The sequence below is a fragment of the Leptonotus elevatus genome, chromosome 3 (assembly GCF_054856555.1).
Source record: "Leptonotus elevatus isolate MCC_2025b chromosome 3, RoL_Lele_1.0, whole genome shotgun sequence".
NCBI classification, from domain to species: Eukaryota; Metazoa; Chordata; class Actinopteri; order Syngnathiformes; family Syngnathidae; genus Leptonotus; species Leptonotus elevatus.
The window spans coordinates 23,065,972-23,083,756 of NC_141241.1; the positions used below are offsets into that span (position 1 = coordinate 23,065,972).

The 17,785-nt window shown below is 38.9% G+C and overlaps 1 protein-coding gene across 4 annotated transcripts in view; it reads right to left on the bottom strand.

The window, feature by feature from the left end:
- Positions 1-2,578: 2,578 nt before the first annotated feature.
- The window catches only part of tle3b (TLE family member 3, transcriptional corepressor b), a 40,259-nt gene continuing 25,052 nt past the window's right edge, over positions 2,579-17,785 (bottom strand). For 3 of the 4 annotated variants that reach the window (XM_086071383.1, XM_086071382.1, XM_086071381.1), the window contains exons 10-21: positions 17,554-17,676; positions 15,759-15,809; positions 15,243-15,404; positions 13,166-13,301; positions 12,798-12,976; positions 11,850-11,926; positions 9,433-9,682; positions 7,516-7,763; positions 7,291-7,438; positions 7,051-7,201; positions 4,883-4,959; positions 2,579-4,118 (exon numbers count right to left, since the gene is read on the bottom strand). In XM_086071383.1, the coding sequence (XP_085927509.1) occupies positions 4,011-4,118; positions 4,883-4,959; positions 7,051-7,201; positions 7,291-7,438; positions 7,516-7,763; positions 9,433-9,682; positions 11,850-11,926; positions 12,798-12,976; positions 13,166-13,301; positions 15,243-15,404; positions 15,759-15,809; positions 17,554-17,676 (1,710 nt within the window). In that variant the 3' untranslated portion in view covers positions 2,579-4,010. The remainder of the gene's footprint in view (positions 4,119-4,882; positions 4,960-7,050; positions 7,202-7,290; positions 7,439-7,515; positions 7,764-9,432; positions 9,683-11,849; positions 11,927-12,797; positions 12,977-13,165; positions 13,302-15,242; positions 15,405-15,758; positions 15,810-17,553; positions 17,677-17,785) is intronic. The other variant, XM_086071380.1, reaches the window with a different exon arrangement.

A 17,785-nucleotide genomic window follows, 5' to 3' on the forward strand; every position in this document is an offset into this window, starting at 1 on the left:
TTATATGAATGGAACATTAAGCCTTAATATTTGATTTCAGTGCTGTTCAAACTTGAAGCAGACTGCAACCTGTTTGTTAAATGCAGTGGCTCAGTTATAAGCCTTAATTTTCAGATAAATAAATACATTTTCATACAAATCTTACAGTGTACATGTACAAGTTTACTGATTTCTATTTTCTAAATTTGAGTTTTAAAAAATCGTAATAAATGTATAGATTCGTATCGGGATTAATCGGTATCTAATCGAATCGTGATACGAATCCAAATGCCAGGTACTAGGCAATTCACACTTCTAATATATATATATAGCGATTTCATATTTTAAAACAAATGAATCGCACAATCTTCCACAATGAATTGCAATTAATCACATTTTCATCACAAGTCATCAAATAGAAAATATATTTATAATCAAAGATTGTTCTAATAGCGTTCTTTGATCCTTAAATAGAATCTTTCCCCTGTAAAATACGTCTGTTAAAAATAACAATCAAAATGGACCATCTTTTTTTCTCACCAAAACAATTGTCAAAAACGTTTTGCTTCCAGGTTTAGTTGTGCTCGTGCCCACAAGCAGCACACTTCAGAAGGGTTGATTTGCCAAGCGCCGTGGAGGGAACTTGAGCAGGGTAGCTTGATACGGCAAAGACGTTCAACTCATAGGCTATTTGAATTTGGCTTTGTAAAGTGCACAAATTAGCTTCTTGGGATTTTTCCAACGAGCGTCAAGTAAAACTACCTATAGTCTGTTTGTCCATCTTCGCTCCAGTGGCTAAGTTGGTCTGCAGGTTAAACGCCATTACAGGAAGTAAATAAAAGTGTTTACAACATACATACATTTTGCCGTTTGCAAATCAACATCTGATGTAAAATGTGAAGAAAAAAAAATACATAGTTTTTAAGGTCCTACTGAAGCAGTCTGGTCTACAAAGCTGAAAAAAACCTGAACAATCTATGTATTTATCACATTTTGGATTGGAAGTTGGCCTTATGAGCAGTGCAGGAATACAGAAAAAAACCCGGTAATTATAGAAACAATCCACTGAGGGGACCATACAGTAGACAAGATGGGCCATATGAATCTTGAGCCCACACAGTGAGGTGATGCATGGCAAAGAAATGGCCCCATATTGCATGCCCAACCACACGGTCTACTTCTCGCGCAAGCATGGCCAGAAATCACAGCCTCACACCCATCTCTCCCACAAACGTGAAAATGAACGCTTACACCTCCTGGCTCCTGCGGGGGGAGCAGAACACGAGAGTGGGAAAGGACATGAGACAGGAAGGGGAAATTGAAATTGAAATTGGCCAGCAAGCGCGACAGGATACAACATGCAAGTTACACTGCCTATTGGAACAGAATACAGAAGCAGAGTTGTCTTTTTTTTTCTTTCTTTTTTTACATTAATACACATTTCACACACATTCTGTAATCAAGCATTACATACATTAGCTGAGCACGAGTGGCAAATTCCCAAAGTGGTTTGTCATTGTTCTGAGAAGAGTGGGTGTGTGTGAATGTGAGCGAGTATCCGTGTGAAGTGAAGCCGCATGCATCATTGCATCATTGCATCAATGCTTTTGATTTCGGTCCAATAAGTGTTTTCGACGAGAAAATAGCCCATCAGTTGGGAACAAACATTTTGAAATGGTTTTGCAAACATGAAGCTCGAAAATAAATGTGCATTTGGGAAGCTGACATGCCAAAGTGACACTAGATTGCCATATTGCAGGGGTCACTAGGTAGCCAACAAGGACCACACAAGTTGAATGCAGGCCTGTTCTAAAAATAGCTCAGCAGTAGGGTGCCCCGAAAAATCCAGATTCGCTAATCATGCCTACGTCAGCGAATACATTCCATTTGGATTCGTAACTTAACGTCACGCCTTGCTGAGGGGGATGGGTCGGTTATTGCACACTTTAGTGTTGTAAAAAACATTGTAAATAATCCTTACAACAAACTAGTGCTGTCACTATCAAATATTTTTAGAATTGATTAATCGATTGATTATTCAATCGATTAATCGACTGATCCGATTCAATTTAATTTTGCATTAATGTATTACAAAAGCATTTTTACTTGATTACTGCTTATTAACCAGATTGGTGGTTATTTCATGTTTGTATAGTGATATTAAATTTAAAAAGTCAGGGGATGTTGTTGTACTATGTTACCGGACTACAGAAATCAGTGAACCATTACTGGTGATGTGCTGAATTCAGATGATTTGGACAATTTTAAATAAAAAAAATGGCTCCAAACAATTACTCGATTATTATAATACTTGTCAATTAAATTGATAATCGTTTACTTGTCGATTAATCGATTAATTTTGACTCTACAACAAACATCCTGAATGCTGGATGGGTTAGCCTCCATGCTACGGGCTAGCTGCAAAGACCATAGATACAGTATATAAGCCATACAGCAAGCCATGTTTGGCTCCACTAAGTTCATTAGAACTTATTGAATTATTTAGCGATTTTGACGCTGATTGGTTTGTTACAAACTTCAGACATGTAGCTGTGATACACGCCACGTGTCATTCTAAATAAAGACATTTCAAAATGTCTTGGCGGTTGAACTAAAACCAGGAAGAAAAAGGCATTTGTGTTTGCATTACAGAAGATTTTCAGGGGGTGCCATGAAAAGATTAATGAGGTATGATTTCAGCAGTAATGGGACATTGGTAAATGTGTTTATATATATTTATCCATTTTCTATCATTAAATCAATATTATGAGAAATGAAAAACATGATCAGTGTCTTCACATACCTAGATAAATATGACTTCATTATCAGCATTCACAAAATGAAATTTAATGATGGATGCCCAGGGTCAATGCCCCCTCACCCCTGAGAGAGTATATTCTTCTGGCAGATAACAAGACCGTTTCTACAAAAAGTTTTATTGATTTATTAACAACTATACATTTCTTCCCAGTGCTGACAGCATTTGCTACATACTTTGGTGTGATACAGTGGGAAGTGCAATCTCCCCCCCACACCTCCTCCTCCCCTTTTGTTTCTGTAGGAAAGGCTGACGTTGTCAGGAGCACAGTGTAAAAACTGAAAGTGTTCATGTCAACATGAGCAACACTTGAATGAGTCTTTTGTCCATTTCGTTTGTCTCCCACATCTTCATCAAGAACAGGCACTGATCATTTCATTTCCTCGATCGACCAAACACATTCGAGGAATATCGATAAGATCAAAATGGATGCTAATGGCTTAGAAAGGACTTTTTGCCTCTAGTTAAAAAAAACAACGGTGGAATTCTGCATCCCTTGTTACGTAAAGTTAGCCACAAGCACATCGTCATGAAGTTCACGGCTGCTCCCGTGCTTTTGCCGCCAACTGAGGTCCGAGGGTTCGGTTCAACTCCAGCAATCTCTTCTTTTCCATCAGTGTGGCACAAATGAGTCAGTGGCTCCACGATGCAGACCTGACCACATTATCTCGCAAGAGCATTGAGCTGAAAGGCCATTTAAATGTTCCACAACGTCCTCGTTTCAAACATCCTGCTCCTCTGCCTCTTGTTGAAAAGGTCAGCCCACACACACGATGCGCTTCAAGGAAACAAAAAATGCTGCGTTACAGTTCAAAAGTTCTAATCTAAGAATTGCGCTCACATGTTAAGTAAAACAGTGAGGGCCAAAACATATCACAAGTACACCCAGGACATGAAAATATATATATCATTTTTTATAATATATATATATAAAATGTATTTTTATTTAATCCAATATGTACACTTTTCACAAGACAACTGTGGATTATGGTTCTCAGGGCTGAAGCACTGCTTCATTGGGTTATGCTAAAAAAAAGATACAAAAGAAATTAAGACACAAAAAAGGCTGCACGCTGTAAAAATCAGTTTCCCTGTAGCGGATTGTCTTCAGGGCTGGATAAAAATCTTGAGTTCCACTTTGCAGATAGATGGCAGGGTCAGCGACAAGAGTCGTCTCAGTAGAAGTGCTCAAGCAGAGTGAGAGTGAGCGTCTCTAGTAGATGACCTCGTAGACTGTGGCCTTCTTGTCACCGGAACCCGTCACGATGTATTTGTCATCCGCTGAGATGTCACAGCTTAGGACTGACGACGACTCCTTGGACTGCGCAAAGAAAACAAAGTCACGTGGAGCACCACTATTGGATACGGGCTAGTGAAGAGGAGGGTGGGGGCAGGTTGGCAGAATTCTGACTTTATACTTAGAATTCGAAATCTGACTTTATTCTCAGAATTCTTTCAACTTTAAAGTGAGAATTCTCACTTTATTCGCAGAATCTCAGAATTTTCACTTTAAAGTTGAAAGAATTCTGACTTTAAAGTCAGAATTTGGAGAATTAATATGACTACTCAGAATTCTGACTTTGTTCTACAAATTATGACTTTAAAGTGAAAATTCTGTTGAGAATAAAGTGAGAATCCTGCCAAACTTTTTTTTCCCTCTCTTCACTGGCCTTAATCCCCTTCCATAATTGGATATACATGAAACACTCATTAGATTAGACTTTAAAGTTAGAATTCTCACTTTAAAGTAAGTATTCTGAGAATAAATGACTAACTCAGAATTCTGACTTTAAAGTCACTTTAAAGTCAAAATTCTGAGAATAAAAATATAATCCTGCCATCCCCCCTTTTTTTTTTACGTCACTGACCCTAATATTCTTCTGTAATTGAATATATATGAAACACTCATTATTAAACATTTACATTTCACAAAAAATAGCGATCAAGATCTTTACTCTCGTCGGACCGAGACACGCTAATAACCAACGGCAATGGTGGATGCTTCTCGTTTCCTTTAAATGAACAAGGAAATGTTAGCTGTGCAGCCTGTTGTGCATGTCAGTGTGCATTGACTGATGTTAATACCTGGAATATGCTGGCGCCATAGGGAGTCCTCCATGCATTCAGCAGATTGTCCTTCCCCGTACTGACAAACCATTTACCTGCAAACACAAAATTGTTGTCTTGAGAGAATAATAATGTAGAATCTGCACAGACAATCCGGTTCGAGCATCTTCTACAAAGGCAACATTTATGCCTTGAATCCATAACTGGAGCCAGGGGGCAAATGCATAATGACTTGACTTTATCCATCAATGGCCATAAAAGCTAATTGGGGAAAATAGTACAACATAAACGATCAGAAAAATCCCATTATGGGTCTCGCACTATTTCCACTCAGATAATTATTTCAATCAGCTTCTGACTAATTACCCAAATGACTAGTTGGCTAATGGTGTAATTAATGGCAGCAAGAGCCCGGAAGCATCATTGGAATTAACCAGCTCTGTAGTGGCTGAAATACGACAATGTGCTGAAGGAGGGCTTAAGGCAGAAATAAACACTTGCGTTTTGGGGGGGATGTTAAGTGATAGAAAAATCTCATTTGTTTGCAGCTTAAACTTGAACGCAACACTCCCACAGGCTTGGCAGGATATAATGTTTGTGTGTGGGTGTGTGTGTGTGTGTGTGTGTGGGGTGGCGATCCTCACAAGCATCTGCAAAGTGGCTTGAGCTCGCAGCGATTACATGTCATGCTGACAAACCAATTGGAATAGTTTTGTGAGCAGAATTGAGTCCACACTTTTGTTGTTACAATGTAATGCACCTTTACATTATACAAAGTGTAAAATAAAGATTCATTCTGCCATAGATGGTCATCCTTAATGCTATCGCGTTATATTGCAATAAATATATTTGTGATATAACGCTATACTATAACGCTATAATACTATAGCAATGATTTTTGCAAAAATATTACAAAATAACGCAAAGCCCCGAACATCTCTCGATCGTAAAAATCTCTCAAAACCATCATCTATGCTCCTGCCAGCGCCGCAATACACATGAATCAATGCCCGGAAGTGGAAGTCTTTCGTTCCCCTCCAAAAATAACATTGCGTTATTTTGCAATACATAATTATTAAGGATGTCAAAATTAGTGCATTCATTTTGAGTTAATTTTAAGTTCCTTTAACAACACTAATTTTTTTAATGCGCGATGAATTCCAGTCACAAAGTCAGAATTTTGCAGTAATACGTTTAATAATAATGCATATATTTGTATTTATTTTTTAACATTTGAAAAAAGTGCAGAATTTCACAAGTTACTTCAGGTTAAAGATTATTATGCCATCTAGTGGCAGAAATATGACCTCAACACAAATCAATATCACACTTGTTTTTTTTTTTTACAATTCAGGAAATCTTTTTAATTGTAATTAAATTTTATGAATTATTATGAAAAAACTATCAATAACTAAAAGATAAAGCCATATTTCTATTGGTTGAACTTTTTTTTCACTTTTATGTTAACAAGAGTATGAAAACTTGAAAAATATTGTACATTTAGAACACATATCAAATTTGCAATCACAAGTTAACTATTGAAGTAATGTGATTAATTACGATTAAAAACTGTAATCGCCTGACACCCCTAATAATTGTATATGTATTTTTTTTTAAATCATTATTATATATATTCACTAAAAGTGAATTAACAAAGCAATGGTGGTGTTGGTGATAGCCAAGCCTATTGCTAATTACCTGGAAGTGGAATCTCTCCTTACTCACAAATAATTTGCGTTATTTCACAATATTAAAAAAAAAAGTCATTGTGTTAAAACGCAATATATATCGCAAATTATTGCGTTATAATGCAATTGTTTTTGCAATATAACGCAATAGCATTGGATAATATTGCAAAGTATTGCGTCATATTGCAACCTTAAATATTTCCGTGATGTCCCCTGGCGGGCTCCATACCAAATTGCACTTTGCCATGAAAAAAATCCATCCTCGCCACCTGAACTCCAATAACACCAAAGTTGAAAAACCAAGGATATCACCAACCTGACATGACACTAACATGAAACTTTGATCTCAAAATATCATCCTGCAGACCACAAATGGCGAGTTTGAGACATCTGTCTTAAGACAATATTGGAAAGTAACAGACTTCTCTACTTCTGGCAAGCCCTTGCACAGCTATCCAAACAATACATCTTTCATGTGTAACAATGCAAATTTCTTACCACAGTATGCAAACTTGAGTGAAAGGACGCAACTTTCGTGCAGATGTAGCTGGTACTTGTCAGGCTTCGTGTGGTGCAACACTTCCACATTGCTGCTCTCCATTCCTACAGCCAGCCATTCCCCAGTGGGACAGTAGCCTAAAGAGAAGATCTGGAACCGAAGAGGTTTTCAAATGAATGTTGACTTTCAAACAAAAGAAAGTCAGTGTGAACGTTGGTTGTTTGAGATGTCTTCTTTACCTGCGAGGTAAAGTCATGCTGCTGGAGCTGCCGGCCTTCTCTCAAATCCCAGGAGCGGACTGTGTTGTCCAGGCCTCCGGTCCACAGCTTGGTCCCATCATGCGAGATGTCGATACAGCTGGCTCCATCCGTGTGGCCCTGGAACTGCCTGGAATAAGAAAAGAGGAGACGGGTTACATCATTCGTCCGTGAGTGGGAGAGGAGACATTATGTTGGACTACTTACCTGACGAGGGTCTGATTGTGGAGGTCCCACACGGCGATGTTGCCATCCGAGCAGCAGGAGAAGCAGACCTTTGCGTCGGGGCTTATGGCCAGCGCGTAGCAGGCCGGGGCCGAGGAGGTCAGCTCCGCCTTAATGCGTGGCGTCTGCGACGCCAGGTCCCAGATGGTCAGTGTGCTGGCCTCGCCGCCCACGATCAGGGTGCGGCCATCGGGCAGCAGCTTGCAGGAGCGGATGTAATTGTCCCTGTTCTGAAGCACAAAAACGAGGTGAGCTTTGTTTGGATAAATGAAGAACATCTTGATACCCTCCATTTTTCCCACGGCAAGCACAATAACGGTGGGCGGGATTCTGTCTGTACTGACGGACTGTCCGTTAATTAGTAGAGCTGGGTATAAAAAAATCCAATAATTGATATTGAATCAATTTTGCTCCTTGAGCCTGATAGATTCATAAAACTATTAATCAATTCTTTCAATATCCCTTTTCCCATAAATTCTTATATTTTTATAATTGACACTAGATCATTTAACCAGTTACTGCAGTTATTGATATTTATGATATCATTATAATATTATATATATTATTGATATTTACTTTCAATTTATATTTATAATTATTGAATTAGAATTATGAAAATATTTTCATCTCATCCTTGCTGATACACATAAGTGATTATAACACTAAATCATTTAACCAGTTTCTGCCGCCGCAAACTTTTAATTTGGAATTTAATGATTCTGGAGTTTTTATGTTGTCCTTGATATTTAAGAAGAATTTATGTTACATAATTAATCAATAGCAGATTGAATTGAAGTGAATCAAATCATATGTGGAAAAAAAATCGAATCGAACTGAACTCTTGTGAATCGGACATTAGAATAAATACCCAGCCCTATTAACTCACAGCCATTTTCATAGAAGCAATCCCCTTCGCTCCCTGCTGTTTTACTGGATTTTGACAGAATATTGTGTTCTATTGCTATAAAAAAAAACATGGAACATAGATGAAACATGGATTTTCTTTCGTCAGGGGGAAAAAAATCTGTTTGCGTTTTTCAGCAATTAGCATTAGAATATAGTTAAGTTTCATCATTATTCACAAATCTGTATAGAACTGTGGGTAAATGAGCTTTTTTCAACATGGCCCTGGTTGACCTCTTATGCTCTATTGCCACCTGCTGGCCGTTTGTGTAATAACTACTATTTCCTCAACTGTTGCATCAAGGCCTTCTGTAAGCTCAAGCATTAAACTTTTTTTTTTTTAAATGTATATATACGTCTTTGGGACACTTAATACATTTAAAATAGAACGTATTTATACGTTTTTGGGAGCAAATGAGTTAATTAGTGCAGACTTCATCCTGTCAATTGGCTTTTCTTAAGAGTGCAGTTTTAGAAAAACCTCTTCCTGTTTCGTGATAAGGTAAAGACAAAGATGTCAGCTTTAACAAGAACTGCAGCGAAGGCGTCAGAAGTGTGGATGCTCTCAGCCGCATTAAAACGGCACCCTGACGGCTTTATAAGAGCCAATTGCACTCCCAACGCACCTCCAGGATGTTTGCGGCCATATGAAGAGGATGAAGCCACAAAATCTAAATGAGAACTAGAAGGCACTTGAGGGGGAGCAATGAGCTTGGTAATGGCAGACAAGGTCAGCCAATCAGAACATTTTTACTCAGCAGGATTTTTTCCCTCCCCACAGAAAATGATTATTTCAGCATAGCCCAGCACTGCCAGACCCTGCCAAATTGCTCACATTTCAGTCCCATTGGGACTACAGTGGGATGGGGAAATCTGACTCAAGCAATGAGCTGTCACAGTGAGTGTATAAAGTATCGCAACTGGTTGGAGGCCTATACAAAAAAAAAAAAAAGGCATTGTGCCATGACCATGTAAGAAACAATGACAACCAATTACCAGACAGTCAAGTTGGGACACGGGGCTCTTGCTGCCTGGTTGGCTGATGTCCCAGATCTTCACGCAGCCCTTGCCGCCCGTGTAGACGTGACGAGTGGGGTTGCTGATGGTGACAGCGCACACCACTTCCCCGTGGCTCAGTGTGTTGATCTGTCGAGCGTGCCGTGGGATGCCCGGGCCTATCAGTGCGTCTGGGGGGAAGGGCACGGGCTGCATCTGACCGTCCGCGCTCACGTGAAAGGAATACGCCCTGCAAAGATGCCAGGAGCGGTGAGGAGATCAACGTGAGAAATGTATGTCTCTTGTCAGAGTTGCTTTGTCCTTTTGACATAGAATGTTGAAAACATGCACCACTGACTGTAATTTTAGCGTTTACCCCTTTGTGATACGAGTCAGCTAAAAAAAAAGTACGCTTATAAAAAGCCAACATGTTATGCCAGTGGTGTCCAAATGTTTTTGGATTTTTTTTTTTTTATTTATCAACCACACTAAAATCACAGTCAATCAAGCAATTGAATTATTGTTTATATACAGTGGTACCTCGGAGTTTGAACATAGTTCGTTCCTGCGAAGTGTTCAAAGTCCGAATTGTTCAACTTCCGAAAAAAAAATTCCCATAGGAAATAATGTAAATGCAATTAATTCGTTCCCAAGCTCCAAAAACAGAAAATTTTCATTTTAATTTCTATTTATGTAAAAAACATTTTAACCCTGTACAGTACTTATAAATAAAAAATACTTTCCCTTTTTTGTTGTGGTGTGATGGCATCAGTGGATGATAAATGCTATGTTAATGCTTGCTTTAGTTCAGTGCTGAGTTTGTGTATTTGTGTGTGTATTTTACATTGGGCATATTGTTAGACTACTAAGCGGTCCTTGCATGCGTTGTTTAACGTCAGGCAGGTTGTTGAACAGCTAAGGGGGGTCCTCGTGCCAGTATATACAGAAGTAGTCAAGGTAGTTACAAATGCGCAATAATCTCCTTCCTAATTCTATGGTGGTTTGTAGCACTGTATGTTTTTCTTTGCTGCCACTGGCACTGTTGTCTTTCTTTGGGCCCATGGCAAAGAAAATTGTCGTGGAATAATCGAAATGCACTCACGAGTATGCAGCACCCCCGGGAGTATTCACGATCTGACTGGAAATGAGCAGTGCATCGTCTCAACTACAGCAACATGAGCATTCGGCATTGCTCGGCATTGCTCGGCTTCGCTCGGCTACCCGTTTTCAAGGTACGTTCGGCTTAGCTTGCTTTGCTTGGGTGTTCGAAGTCCGAGAATGAGTTCAAACTCCGAGGCATTTTTTATTCCGATTTTTTGGTTGAATCCGATTCGTAGGAGTTCCGAGACATTCAAACTCTACGGTTCCACTGTCTTAGTTTTTTTAGTTTTTAAATCTGTTACCTTAACCACTTTCTTGAGGGACATAGTTTAAGATTTTATAAGATTTTTTGGGTGGTCGAGACCCTGAAAGGGACTAGAAAATATCAGCCCCTGCACTGAACAGCAGCCGACTCCCACTCTTTATTTGAAGCAGTCACTTGGGAATTATTCATCTGATATTTTCAAAATTTGGACCTTTACACAAGTGATGAAACTGTTTTAGCTCATAAAAAGTAATATCTTTATTCAGCACCAGTGTTAAGAAGAGAAATGTTACTTGTGTAATTGTAAATAGTTAATTTGCATATTTAGAAAAGCTCTACTGTATATAAAACAATTTTTTTAGTAGCAGATGTCATTTTTAAAAAATATACCGTGGGTCGCTTAAAGTTGGATGGCGGGCCACAAATGGCCCACGGGTCATAGTTTGGACACCGATGATATTGTAAAACTAATGATCTGTACAAAATGTATTAAAGCAAAACTAAGGAACTTTCAGTTTATGTGGACTATGGCGGCGCCATATGGACAAAAGCAGTAATATTATGACTGAAGGAAGACTACGTTTCCCATGAGGACAAGCGCATTGCATCGTTTTATAGCTTAAATTGACTTCTGTCTTTGTAACGAATGAGGAAAGGGGGAAGTGACGTACGCCATAAAGCAGTCAGCACATTTGTTTTTTTGTGTGGCAGTGTTCTTACCACCCTCCTCAAAGTTGCTCAGTGCTATTAAAAATGATACAGACCCCCTCAGGCCATGGCAAAGGTACCATTTAACTAGTTTTAAGTTATGAAAATATTTGATTACGGTTGAAAGGTTTTTTAATGCTACTTTAAAGTTGAACTGGGAGAGTGATCTCCACTGACTCCAACGATTAAAAAAAAAAAAAAAAAGTGATTTATTTTTATCTTTCAACTTTGCCACAAATTTAATCCATAGTAACCGATATTTAAAACCACAGGTGTTTTTCATCTCAATACAGCTCAACCAGAGGTATGTGCTGAAAGCAACATGAGAAGCTCAAACACTCACGGTTTTCCTCCTGAAATGGAAGGGAGGCTGGTAGGCAGGCCTGGAGCTCTCATGTGGGGATGGGGGTCAAACCCCGCCTGCAAAAACAAGTAGAGGAAAGCATTAAAAACAAATGATAACCTGCTGATATAAATTGGGCTATTAAAATATTCAAATGGGAAATTATGCCTTCTTTCATCTGTTGAAAGCCCTATACGGTTGTTTCGAGGCAAATGAAAAGCATAGATTCTACTCGATTGCGAACAGAGAAGCTTTACACAAGCTAACACAACATCCCACTTGGTAATACTAATGAAAAGCTGGGAGATTTTCAAACATGAGATTCATTTTAGGGAAGCGCCTTTTTTAAGCCTTTAGAATGCTAACTAGTGAACATCAAAGTAATGGGATCTTGGCAGTCTTTGTTCTTTTTCATTATGTACACAAAGCTGCAGCCAGGGGAGAAGAGAAATTCACAGAGTTATGGAAATACAGAATGAATACTTAAGTTTCTCAAAGTCATTTTGCATACACAATGTACAACTTAAAGCTAAAATGGCTACAGGTTACATGGTCAATACTTGCGCTAAACTGATGAGACTAAGGCAGTGGTTCTTAATCTGGGTTCGATGAGTATAGAAAAGAGTGATGGGAGTCAAGGCCAAGATGAGCAATTCTAGTACAGCACTAGCTGTCTGACATAAATCAACAAACATTTCCTTAAGGTGAATTCAAGGTGAAGACAGCCAGATTGGATAAAAAAAAAAGAATGTCTTGAATCTGGTTTTGGGAAGGGGTGGGGGGGGGGCAGAATCATGTTTTATTTTTCAATAAAGAAGGCTTTGGTGAATATGCATAGGTGAATTGGTGGGGTTCAGTACCACTGGGCTACAGTATACAAAATGTGTGAAAGTCGTATGTGAAATCGCTAACCTTATACAAAGTGAATAGTCAAGCAAAAATATTTACAATTGGTGAGCGTCCATAAACTGCAGCAGCTGCAGCCGCCGCACTCATCTGAGGTGAAATCAGGCCGGGGTAGACGCCCGGACTGGTCAGGGATCCATTCATCTCATGATGGCCCATCATGGCAAACGGGGTAGCGTAGGAACCCGCAATGGACAGGGGTGTGCGAAGGGCAGGAGCAGCTACAGAGGAGATAAGGTCATTTCAGGGGAATGCAAACATTTTTCATGATAAAAAGTGCAGTTTCTGAAGGTATTGAATTTCCAACTTTTGGTGCAACGGGAAACATAAGATAATGGCAGATGCATGCATTCCAGTCAGACATTCAAAATAAGTTAGCAGCAGGTGCGCGGCATGAGTGTGCTTCATACCTAATGCCTCCATGCCGGGCGGTTTGCCCATAGTCAGAGGCCTCAGGCCAGGAGTAGTGCTTGTTCCTGGTGTGGGTGCCTCATTCCTGGGTGTGGGTGTGTTGGACTTCAGGCTTGGTGTCGAGGATTTGTCATTCTAAAACAACAACATGCCTTTTACTTGTTTTGCACGTTTGTTTTCTGAGGCCACTAATGGGCTCTTTGAATAAATCCACTACTTCCTGAACTCAATACCACTCCTTCATTTCCTGCCTTTCATGATTTGACAAACTGAGTAATCCAGGTGTGTCTGCCCATTGTCGTTGTGGTTACTGAGGTCAGGCACACCTGGATTAATCAGTTTGTCCAATCATGAAAGACAGGAAATGAAGCACTGGTACTGTGTTCAGGAAGTAGTAGATTTGTGCAAAGAGCCCATAGGGCTGGGTTTGAAAAAAAAAAAAAGAAAAAAAAGAATTGATATTGAATCGATTTTCCTTTTTCGAGCCCGACATTGATTCATGAAACTATGAATACATTTTTTAAACATCTCTTTTCCCCATAAATTAACTCATTCAAACCCAAAAACGTATCAATACATTTTTAATACTTTGTCCTGCACTCCCAAAATATATATATATATTTTTTTTATGCTAGAGCATACAGAAGACTTTGATGCAGCTTCTGACATGAAGAGGTCGCTAAAAGCAATGGTAGTTATTACAAAAAAACAGCCAGCGGGTGGCAGCAGAGTATAAGAGATCAACCAGGGTCATGTTGCAACAAGCTTTTTTTGCCAGTTTTCAACAGGTTTGTGAATAACGATTACATTTAGCTATATTCTAATGGCAATTTTTTTGTATCTTACTGTTTTCTTGAAATTTACTGTTCACATGAATTTAAAAGTATTTTCTTCCATTTATGAAATAACTGATTTATTGCACTTTAAGACAATTCAGAATATTTTAAATGTTCAATTATTGAATTTGAATTGTGAAAATACTTTCATCTCATCTTTGCTGATGTCAATATTTGTGTCACACTTAAGTGATTATAACATGTGTAACTTTCATTAATAAACTAAATCATTTAACCAGTTACTGCCGCCGCAAAATTTTATTTGGAATTTAATGTTTCTGAAGTTTTATCATGTCCTTGATATTTAAGAACTGATGATCCATAATCAATCAACATCGGATTGAATTGAAGTGAATCAAATCAAATCAGAAAAAAAATCGAATCTAACTGAACTCTTGTGAATCAAAATCGAATTGATTGAGGAAATTAGAATTGAAACCCAGCCCTAGCCACTAAATCAAGTCATCCTCAGACACATCTGGGGGAAAACATGTTTGGAAAATGTTCATGTTGCCAACTGCCAAGTAACACCTGCCAGGTACAAAAAAAAAAAAAAGCAGTTGAAAATAGTCCCGGGGAAATCCAGAGTGACAATCCGAGTGGATAGCTCAGGGTAATGCAATCCCACACTGGCACTTCATTACAGTCATGGTTTGAGTGGCTGGCATAGGGGTCGAGACATAAACCTTTGCTCAGAGGTCAAGCTCGTTAAACAGAGCTAGACAAGCTAGAGGATGATGGCCCAAACACTTCTTCATAATGAAGCTCTTTCTTCCTTAGCCAATCAAGGGAAGGGAAGCGGGCTTCTCAGCCTGTTAATGAGGAACGGATGGAAGCTGCTTGTCGAGCCTCGTGCTATGGACCGTAATTCTTCAGTGTAACGGTTTATGTCAAACCAGTCCAGGTTACAACAGAGGAGGGAGAAATGATGGAGGGAGAGAAGATGAGAAAAAGCAAGGAAGCAAAATGAGGCATGCTTCTGAGTTATTTATAGCCTCAGTGAGGAAGAAATGACCACTTATTGGTTAAGCCATAAAGGCGATTGAGAGGAGTAAGCCACAGGGTTTGATTTCCACAGTGTGCATCGACCCATTGCCCCTTCGAGACCCTCAAAGTAGCTAGCTGCTAAGCCTCCTCCATACTAGGCCTTCCAAAATACCCACTACACTCGAAAAATACCCTTTAGTCTGTCAGTTAAAACCTTTTGTCTTCTCTCTTGAACTATATAAATGTTGCTCACCGCCATATGAGTGTGGTCCTTCGCTTTGGAGGACGGCGTGCTTCCTGAGGACGCCACTGAGGCAGGGCTATTAGGCGCAGCGTCTTTCTTCAGAACCCGCGATTTATCCAAGCCGTTCTCTGGAGGAGAGTGCGCAGGGCTGCCGCGAGGTGTGGCTGGATCCTACAGAGGGAAACGAGACAGACATGGAGAAAGACTGAGCAAACAGAGCGGAGGAAAGCGACTGGCATGTACACGTAGGTCAAACAAACTGGGGCCTCATGTGCAAACACAGATAATATATATACTCGTGTGTGCTCAAACGCTCTCACACACAAACACTCATTCACCTGCCGCTCCCTTTTATCTTTAGTTTACGCATGGATGCCAAAAGAATGACAAAAAAGAAATACATGCACACACATGCACACACACAATCAACATGAGGTCAGACTATTTGGCAACAGTGTGGAAGGTGTTGGCCCCCACAGACACTGAGGAATGTGGCTGGGCAGCATGGTCCCAACGCGGTCTTACCTCGTTGGATACATCCACCACTAAGTCATCACTCTTGTCTCCGTCACTATCCTGAAATGAAGGAATGCCAGAGACAGAAGACGGTAAGTATATAATGTCTACAATTAGTATGGTAACACTGGGTAAAATTTTGAAAAAAAGATTAGAAAGTTAGAAAACTACTTAGAAAACTCCAAATTGGCATCCCAAGTATCTTTTTTTTCCTCTAGCACGTAAAAAAAATTCTCCACTGATTTTTTGTTATTGTTGCAATTAGCTGTAGTAAGACTGTAGTAAGAAGAGCTAATTACGACAGCTATGTGGCAACTTGTTTGTGCAGTCAAAATTGAGACGTTAAGAGATGTGTGAAGCCCGGAGTCCCAATATCTGCAGACAGAAAGCTAGCATAGTAGCAGTTAAAAGGATTAGTGCTGGCTTTTCTCTTAACCTTATAACCATGGGCATACTGTCGTGAATTCCATTTCGTTTTATGCTGTTTTTTATTATTATTATTTTCTTGTAACCATTCCATCTTAGTATTACAAACATACATGTTTATTTAATAGCTTTTAAGAAAACTGGGATGCTATATCTTAAAATTCGACATGATATAGATAAAGCGAGATCAGTTTTGGATTCCGCACCCAAATAAAATTGTTTAGAAATAGAAAACAACAATTTTGTTCCCCATTGTAATTAATATTAACCAGAATAGACAAGTTGTGTTTTAGTCCGTGTTCTTTGTTCATACAGTATGTCTGTTTCATTTAAATCATATGAAAATCCCCATCAAAAAGTGTTGCTCTATTTATAATGTTTCTAGAAACTACATTCCCCGTGCAGTATCTGTAAAAATAAAAAATAAAAAAAATAAACAAGTATGTGATGAGATGGAAATCATTACTTACTGTCTTAGGGCTATATTAGCCAGGCAATGAATTGGGTAATAAGATGACACAAAAAAATAGGATCGTGGGTGGGGGGGTTGAGAACTGTTTCTGCTGAATCATACTTTTACAGAGACAACTGAATGCATTAAATTTTGTATTCATACTTTTGGGATGGCTTAATAGATGGGTGTCCTCTAACTTTTGTCAACTAATGGGTACACTTTAAGGCCCGGCCGATATGGATTTTTTATTTTTTTTTAGGCTGATGCCAATTTTTCACTATTTCGATTTTCACAATTCGTGGGCCCGCCTAGTCCCTATTAACTACAAATTAGCGGTGGTCAACTGTAAATTTATTGTTAAAAAAAACTTTCCTTTTGGGTTCCCAGAATGCATTGTGTGGCTCAATGCCTTTAATTAATCGTTATAAGGACATAAATCAGTTTGTTTATGTTACCAGTAGTTAGTTGAATGTGTGTTATATTTCAAACAGTCGTTTGATTTATGTTGCACCGTTTGTATTTTATTATTTTTTATTTTGTCAATTCAACTATGACTTTACGTTGTGTGTAAAATAGTGATAATCCAGGTCAATTCCTTGCACAACTTGCATTATTAACCAAAACATTTCTTGTAAAAATTAAGATTAGCTTTGTATTAAATAACAGGTCCAGAGAAGTCAACAATTTTCATTGTATGTTCAGTAATTAGGGATACAAGATTATGGTATAGATTTATATGTAATAAGTAATGAGACCCGTGTCACTTGTCTACAACTGTTGTAAATGGTTAGAGTACAATGTAAGAATAATCAGGAATTTAATCAGTCGGCCGATTAATCGGTTGGAACCTAGTACACTTTACTACCACCATTGGCTGTTTTCAGACCCTTTTTCAATTGATATGAATGAAGCAAATCCACTCACATATCTGTTCATGCTGTCCTTGTCGTCCACTTTGCGTTTCTTGGGGTCAAGTCCATAATCCGACGAGCCGCGGTGCTTTTCACTTGCTGCCCGCAAGCTGTCTGACGGCGACACAGAATTATTCTGCCAACAAACAATATCGAGATATGTAGGTGTAAATTGAGCACTCCAAAAGATCTCCGTCCTTTAATTTTACATGAAAGAAATATTAGAAAAAAAAACATTGCATCTA